The 9079-nt window shown below is 32.6% G+C and overlaps 1 protein-coding gene across 1 annotated transcript; it reads left to right on the forward strand.

Annotated features, from left to right (window-relative positions):
* The first annotated feature begins 3963 nt into the window (after positions 1 to 3963).
* On the forward strand, positions 3964 to 6242 carry LOC145016312 (uncharacterized). Its single transcript, XM_078974671.1, has 4 exons — positions 3964 to 4534; positions 4624 to 4782; positions 4930 to 5067; positions 5146 to 6242. The coding sequence occupies exons 1-4, from the start codon at positions 3964 to 3966 to the stop codon at positions 6240 to 6242; spliced, it is 1965 nt and encodes a 654-aa protein (XP_078830797.1).
* The last annotated feature ends 2837 nt before the right edge of the window (positions 6243 to 9079 follow it).

Here is a 9079-nt window from a genome sequence, read left to right on the forward strand (position 1 = left end):
AACCACTCGTCTTGCTCGACACATTTGTTCATGGTATATCATCTAGCAAGAACACAATCTCATCATATAAAACATGGTATGTAGATGCCATTGTCACTTTGTTTACAAAATTGAAACATTATTAAATCAAACATCTTATATGCATAACATAAATTCAAAGTAATTATGACACTCACGATCATTCACCCCCATGCATGCATTAGTGCAACCCAATTCGGTTAAGTTTATGATCTTTGATACCAAGCTTGTAACACCCTATATATGTTGGCATAATACCAACTACAACCAAACATTGAATGAACTTGTTGATAGAATAAGGACATAAAAGTTCATAAAAGTAAAATTATTTATATATAATACGGTGACCTGATTTAAAGTTCAATATTATAATTGGTAAACCATATTAAACAAGTTTAGATTTTCAAAAATATATTATTAGGTTAGATTTTCAAGATAAAATGTCTTAATGTTGAGTTTAATATGGGTCATGACATTCATAGAATTAACACGCATCTCAACAAATAAGACAGAGCGAAAGTATTACATGTTAAATCGACCATTAGCAAAGAAGCAAAATTTATCGTCCATAAAGGTGTTCAAAGTAACAATTTAAATTTGGGTGCACTTTGTGTTATGTAGGTATAACATTATGAAAAGTAGGGACATATCTAGCTCCATTTTATTGGTCTATATACACATGCATGATTAAAGTGTTATGGTAGCCTACTAGGGTTTAAGATCAACCCTCTCTTTAATAACAGTTTATTATTTTTACACTCTACTCTCTAAACACTTCAGTCTATTTAGACTATTTTGACTTCCTTTTTAGTGGAATGTTTGACTAATTTTTGTTGGCTTTTTGACTATATTCCATAACTATTTCCAAGAAAATTACTCACTTTCCCATGCTTAATTTTTTATTTTCCAAAATTAAAACACAAAAAACATTAACTAATTAAATTTAAGTATGTTTACTTAATCAGTAAACTTAATAGAAGTTTAATTCAGTACACTTAATACAAAATCAATAAACTTAATACAAGCTGCCGGAAAAGAAAACATGTTCGCTGGAAAATAGTCAACGCAGTCGTTGTTCGCCGGAAAACGGTAAGTTCTTTCTTTCCAACTTTGTATCTTCATTTATATGTTGTTCGTCGGGGTCGTTCATTAGAGGCTGCCATCCGAGTTGGTGGTGGCAGTTCTTCGACAGAAAAAAAAATGGAGGTAAGTTGGTGGTGGCAGTGCTCCGTAGAGAGAGAGAGAGAGAGAGAGAGAGAGAGAGAGAGAGAGAACGGGCCACATTTTGCGGCGGCGACATGGTGGCCAACAAGATCGAAAATCCGGCGAGACGGCGAGTTAGTTGCTCCAATGCTTCGTCGAGATAGAGACAGGAACATGCCATATATTGTGGCGGCAACATTGTGGCCAATGAGGTCTACAATCCGACGAGATAGATAAGGAAGAGGATACGTTATGTTAGATGGTGTGGAAACTGATTTAGGGAAAACTAGGGTTTTTTTTATAAATATATTAGACAATTCTTTAAGCCTTTTAAGGATGGGCCTAGTGGCAACATGGACCAAGGTGTCCATTTTCTAAAGGGATAATGACTTAGGAGGGTAATAACGTATTATGTTTGTCCATTTTAGGTCCCTAACGTATTTTTTGTGCGTATTACACCATTAAGGTTATTATAACCGTTTACAAATAGTCCTTTTAATAGGAAGAAGCCGGTAAAATGATTATTTATAAACGGTTATAACAACCTTAATGGTGTAATATACACAAAAAATACGTTGGGGACCTAATATGGACAAACGAGAAACGTTATTACCCTCCTAAGTCATTATCCCATCAAACTATAAACCCCTATAATAAATTTTTACTTTTTAAATAAGAAACTTATAGGTCTTGGGGTCGGTCTTCTTTATAAATGGAAGTGGCGGTTTCTTAATGACAATGGAGCTCTTCGGGTTAAAATTGTTAAATTTTGTCATGGGGAAGGTGGTGGTTTTTCGGAAGATTCGAGAATAGGAATTGGAGGGGTGTTTGGCAAAAGATTGTAGGATCCATTAATTACCTCCATGAGAATGATTGTATTCCTTCTAATTACATGTATAGAGTGGTGGGGGTGAGACTCAAACGAGGTTCTAGAAGGATGTTTGGTGCTTGGATATTCCTCTTAGGGAGCGGTTCGGGAGGCTCTTTGCTTTGGCCTTTAATCAAGATGCTCGAGTAAGTGAATAATGGAATCCGGAGGGATGTAATTTTCATTGGCGTCGGGGATTAGAGGAGGGGCTTAATCGACCCAATTTGATTATCTTGTAGAAGGATGTTTGGTGCTTGAATATTCCTCTTAGGGAGCGGTTCGGGAGGTTTTTGCTTTAGCCTTTAATCAAGATGCTCGAGTAAGTGAATAATGGGATCCGGAGGGATGTAATTTTCATTGGCCCCTCCTCTAATCCACCGACGCCAATGAAAATTACATCCCTCTGGATCCCATTATTCACTTACTCGAGCATCTTGATTAAAGGTCAAAGCAAAGAGCCTCCCGAACCGCTCCCTACGAGGAATATCCAAGCACCAAACATCCTTCTAGAACCTCGTTTGAGTCTCACCCCCACCACTCTATACATTTAATTAGAAGGAATACAATCATTCTCATGGAGGTGATTAATGGATTCTACAATCTTTTGCCAAACACCCCCTCCAATTCCTATTCTTGAATCTTCCAAAAAACCACCACCTTCCCCATGACAAAATTTGACAATTTTAACCCGAAGAGCTCCCTTGTCATTAAGAAACCACCACTTCCATTTATAAAGAAAGCCGAGGTTAAAAACATCCAAACTACCAACCTCAAGACCTACAAGTTTCTTATTTAAAAAGTAAAAATTTAATATAGGGATTTATATTTTCATGGGATAATGACTTAGGAGGGTAATAACGTTTCTCGTTTGTCCATATTAGGTCCCCAACGTATTTTTTGTGTATATTACACCATTAAGGTTGTTATAACCGTTTATAAATAATCCTTTTACCGGCTTCTTCCTGTTAAAATGACTATTTGTAAACGGTTATAATAACCTTAATGGTGTAATACGCACAAAAAATACGTTAGAGACCTAAAATGGACAAACAGGAAACGTTATTACCCTCCTAAGTCATTATCCCTTTTCTAAAACTTAATTACCGAAAATCAGATGGTGCTATAAAATAATTGTTTTGGTTATGCTATTTGAAGTTCTCATGATCACTTTACATTTACTTAACACTAACTTATAAAATAATATATATTTTTAAATAAAATTTAGGTTATTAATTAATATTTTTATTTTGTTTTTTATTTTTGCAAGAAAAAAATGGAAAATATTTCGGAATTTTCAACGGACCAAGTATGTCTCTAATCTTATTATTTACTTATTTGTAATTAATTGATGTATTTTATTGGTTTTTTTAACATGGTTTTTTTTTTCAATTGTTAGGTCTTTAGATCTCGTGGGATTTAATGATGTGGGTGCAAAATGTGGCATGTTCACAAGGTTACGTTATCGTCACTAAACGATCAAAGGCAATAACTAAGAACTTCAATTCTAAAATAGTACTTGGCATGTTGTGATCGTGGTAGTGTAGCCAGGAATAAAGATGTGCAAACAAAAAAAATTAATTATCCATTCAAATTGATAGGAAATTATTTGAAAGCACACGATGGTTGGAAGTTAAGGGTCGTACGTGATGAACACAATCATGAACCATCAATGTATATGGAGGGTCATCCTTTTGTAATGCGTTTGTCGGATAAAGACGCTCGTTTGGTGCAAGATTTGACAGAGTTGGATGTGAAACCGCGAAATATTTTGCCAACACTAAAAGCGCAAAATCAAAATAATGTGTCTTCATTGAGAACTATATATAATTTTGTCCAGAAGTTGGGGAGATCTCGGCGAGAAGGGTAGAACCCCGATGCATAATGTTATGCACATTTTGCAAACTAAAGGGTACAACTTACAGTATCGTGCAAACACGATTACTAACGAGTTAGAAGATCTATTTTTTATTCATCCAACATCATTAAAGATGTGGCAAGCATTTCCATATGTGGTGTTGATGGATACTACATATAAAACAAACAAGTATAATCTTCCTTTTCTAGAAATTGTTGGTGTCACTTCTACAAACAAGACGTTTTCCATAGTGTTTGCATTCATGCATAATGAAAAAACGAGCAACTATATATGGGCATTGACTTGTTTGAAATTGACGATTAACGATTCTTTTTGTCCTCGTGTTATCGTCACTGATAGAGATTTGGCATTGATAAAAGCATGTGGAGATGTCTTTCCACAAAGTAATCATTTACTTTGTAGGTGGCATATATTCAACGATATAACAAAGCATTGTAGACAACGAATCAAACCACAAAAGACTTCGAATTCTTTTCATCTAAAGTGGACGAAGTTAGTCGAATCTCCAACACTAAATGCATATATGCAAAATTATGCAGACCTTCAAACATTATTGTTCGAACATGCATGTATTATTCTTATATTTGTTGAAGTCTTAATTTGTTTAACAATTATTATTAATTCATTCAAACTAATTTGTTTTTTTTTCACCTTTTAGATGTTTTTGATTATCTTTATACTGTTTGGTTGGGGAAGTATTTTTTTGAAAGATTTGTATCGTTGTGGACTGACAAACATGTCAATTTTGGAAATTCAACAACAAACAGAGTCGAGAGACAACACGCCAAGCTGAAAAAACACCTGGAATCTGTTAAATGTGATTTGGACAAATTCGTAAGTGTTATTGAAAAAGTTGTACAATCACAAGAAACCGCTATCAAATAAACTTTCACACGCTGCATAATCACTTATATGCCAAGGTTTAAGGATCAGATATTCGAAGTACTGTGAAAACGTGTTTCAGTGCATGCTATGGATAAAATATTGGAAGAGCTTCATCGGTCAAAAAGATTTGTACCAGCTCTTGAGAATTGTGGATGTCAATTGCGGACATGTTTTGGATTACCATGTGGTCACGAACTTGTGATGTATGTCGGTACAGGTATGTTTAATCTATTGGATTAAATTGACATTTTTATACTTATAACCACTTTATGATATTTTATCTGTTTGACTATAGGTTCACCTATTCCATTAGATTCGGTTGATGTTTTTTGGAGAAAGCTTGATTTGATGCCTTCTATATCTGTGGAATATGGTGATCTTAATGGTGATCATCGTATGCAAAGGTTTAAAGAGATATACAACAATCAACCACATCATATCAAATATAATTATTTAAGGAGAATGGAGGAGATAACTCATCCATCAACAAATTTGGTCAATGAACCTTCGGTTAAGAAAAATAACCGTGGACGCCTAAAAATAAATTGTGTCCAACATCAAAGTCAAGCTCCTCACAGATACAGTTGTTCAGACTTAAACCAGGAGCCACCATGGTATAGTTCATCCTTTATGGACTTGAACGATGATCCGAACAGACATAGTTCATTCGTCATGGGTTCGTACGAGGAACCAATAGGCCAATGTTCATACAATATAAACTTAAACGAGGAACCAATAGGTCAATGTTCATACAACATAGACTTAAATGAGGAACCAATAGGGCAATGTTCATACCAGACAGACATGAACGAGGATCCGATAGGCCAATGTTCATACAAGATTGACTTAAACGAGGAACCACCATTGGGAAATAATTCATTGTTGGATGAAATTACATTTATATTTCATCCATACATCGCACATATACAAAATGTATTGGGTGATGGAAATTGTGGTTTTCGATCAGTAGCCGTTTGTCTTGGATATGGTGAAGATCAGTGGCTTTACATTCGTCAACAATTGTTAGACGAGTTATTTTGTTCATATGACGACTATACAAGAGTTTTCGTTGGATGTGATGAAGTATTTACTTCATTGTCTTTTTTTACGAAGAATGAGTCAGCACCAACAGAACATTGGATGCTTATGCCTGAGACAGGCATCTTGATAGCCAACAGGTTTGGTGTGATCGTTCAGTTTTTGACCACTGAAGGCCCCGTAACTTTTTTTCCTCTTTGGAGAGGTCCTAGAGAGTTTCAAAATCATCGAGTCCTTACATTTGCACTTGTGTACACCAATCATTATGTGATGGTACAATTGGAAGGAGAGTACCCAATGCATCCCATTGCGACATTGTGGATCCGTAACAAAGCCCCGTCAGCAACCGAATGACAAACTATGTATAAGTCACGGCTAGAATTTTATAAGCATCTGAAACCTACTGAAAGATCTTTTATGACTATAAATGATTAGTTGTTGCTTGTTTTTGTATCAAAATTTTGCTATGTAATATTTGAAATTTAAAAGAAAAAAAAAGATTGGTGAGGATTTGTTTAGAATTTTTTTTTTTTGAAATTTATATCGTTATTATTTTATTTATCTTATAAACGTATGAATAAATTGTCCAATTTTTTTTAAAAAAATAGTTGTATTAACATATGTAAATCACAATAATAAGTTAAAGACTAAAACATGTTACTGTAAAAAAATACGACGTACATAGAAACAGAAAAATCATATTTGTTACTATTTATTTATCTTATAAACGTATGAATAAATTGTCCAATTTTTTTTAAAAAAAATAGTTGTATTAACATATGTAAATCACAATATATATATATATATATATATATATATATATATATATATATATATATATATATATATATGACTTGATAAAGTTACCATGAATTTTAAAAGTTTGTGCCAATAATTGAAAAATAAATTAAGTTAATAAAATGATTATATAATAATAAGATAATAAATAGTAAAGGTTAGTAAAATATTAGGTAACATGATAACCTATATAGATTAGAGCCTATTAGACTAGATTAGAGTGGAGTGTCCACATCAACACCCTTAATAACGACTTAACTACCTTACACAACTACCTTGAAACCCTATATAAGCTCTAGAAATTTCTACAGGTTGGATTAAGTCAAATAAGAGATTATATCCCTTAAATTCTTGGAATTAGAGCATACTATACGAGTCACGCTCAATATATATCGAGTTTGGACCATGTTGTACTTTTCTACAGAAAGCCATGGACCACACCACCTAATGGCTGGGTCTATTTAGCTTACTTATAGAATGTACTTTGTGTTCCATGTGTAAAACACCGACATAACTCGTATAAGGTGTCATCTATTGTGATAATTGTCAAAATTCAATTCGGTTATAAATTTGACTAAACTCAGTTGTACATGTAGGCATGCCACATTCTAGACTTAGAAACCAGAAGTTAAGTTATGACCTATTAGAAACTTGGAAACAATTAGAAACGATGGATAATTGATTAGATTTCATATTTATATGTGAATTCTACAACTACTTTAACTGCAGTGACTATCAAATTCAGGTCATTCCTTGACTCGAGCATCTTTGAACATTCATGTAGATATATCATACACTTGACCTGGCAGTAGAAATTTTTAATGTGTATTATGATGTTTATATTATTCTGTATTATTAGGCCCATATTGGTTTATGTATTATGGCCTTAACTTGTATTATGTACTATATATTGTTGATTAATGAAAAGGGATCAATTAGGTTAGTGTCTCATAGGAACTTAAGTCAAAGTTGAAAAGTATGACTAGTATACTTTATTCTTCAATTTCACTTGAATCTCGCAATCATTATATAGAAATGTCAATAAACCGACAAAAACAAGTGGTAAACATTATTATCAATTGTAATATAATTATAAGACTCTAAAATAATTTCAAGACTCAAAAATTCAAATTGTTTTGATGCCCAAAGATTTATTAAACCCTAAAAGCCAAAAAACTCAAATTTATAAATTTTAACACCTAAACTCCATAAAATTTGTTATGAATCTTCTAATATCAATATAAAATAAATAAATTCAAAAAAAATATAATCAATGAAAATAAAAATTAATATATTAACATTTAACCTTAACTTATAAGTCAAAAATCAAGGTTTTATGAATAAAAACTAGGTTAAGTTGCATATTTTATAAAATTTTGATATTTTTATAAATATATTTAAATTTTATAAAGATAAAAGAGAAAGAAAGGGCATTATATTTCATACTTTCGGCCATCGTTCCCTGCCACCATCTCTTTTCCCAATTTAAATCTTTTAACCCAAAAATCACACTCTTCTCGTTTCTTTACTTCTCTCTCTCTAAAATATCTCTCTTTCTTCTCTCTAGAAAAATTCGAACCTAGGAACAAAATTACTAGGAGAGATTTTTCCATTCAAATATTCATGAGCTTAAAGATATCTTTGTGTTTTGGTGACCGATTTTGGTGGAAAGAAACCCCAAAGAGATGACAAGAGAGATTGGGTATCAAGAGAGACAAAATCTATCTTTTCTTCTCTCTAAAGGCCTCATTCTTTCCTCTATGAATTAACTCCAAAACCGACAAAATTTTCAACAAATATGCCTTATTTTACTCAAGAATATTCATCATTTGAAGTTGATATTCAAGGTAAAATCAATTTCCTTATATTTTCTTCATTTTTCCTTCAAAAAATCTCAAGTTTTCTTGCATCTTTTTCTCATTCTACACCTTTCTTCATGATTGTTCAAATACATGCATTCATACCCACGATTTTGATGATGATCATGGTAGGATTTCACCCAAAATCAACATGCATGTTGCTTGATGGTAAATGAAATCCAAGGACCAAAACCTATTTCAAACCCAAAAAAATGATTTTTTTTACAAGTCTTAAGGTTCATCAACCACATGAATTCGAGTTTTTCTTTTAGAAACATCATTTTGAACAAAATAAGTCTATGCATGGTCTTCAAAACATGATGCATGTGATGAACATCAAGCTTAAAGACTTGATGATCAAAGTACATTGTTAAGAATGCTTATAAAGGATTTATTCAAAAATAAATATCTAAAACTCATTTTCTGCACAAATACAATTTTCCCAGAATCCAAAACAAAATAAGATGATTTGGAAATTTTTAGAAATTAAATCATTTTTCTCGATTTATTATAATTTTTGCAAGAAAATAGAGT

Source organism: Lactuca saligna, chromosome 9 (assembly GCF_052625555.1).
Source record: "Lactuca saligna cultivar CGN05327 chromosome 9, ASM5262555v1, whole genome shotgun sequence".
In the NCBI taxonomy this organism is placed as follows: Eukaryota; Viridiplantae; Streptophyta; class Magnoliopsida; order Asterales; family Asteraceae; genus Lactuca; species Lactuca saligna.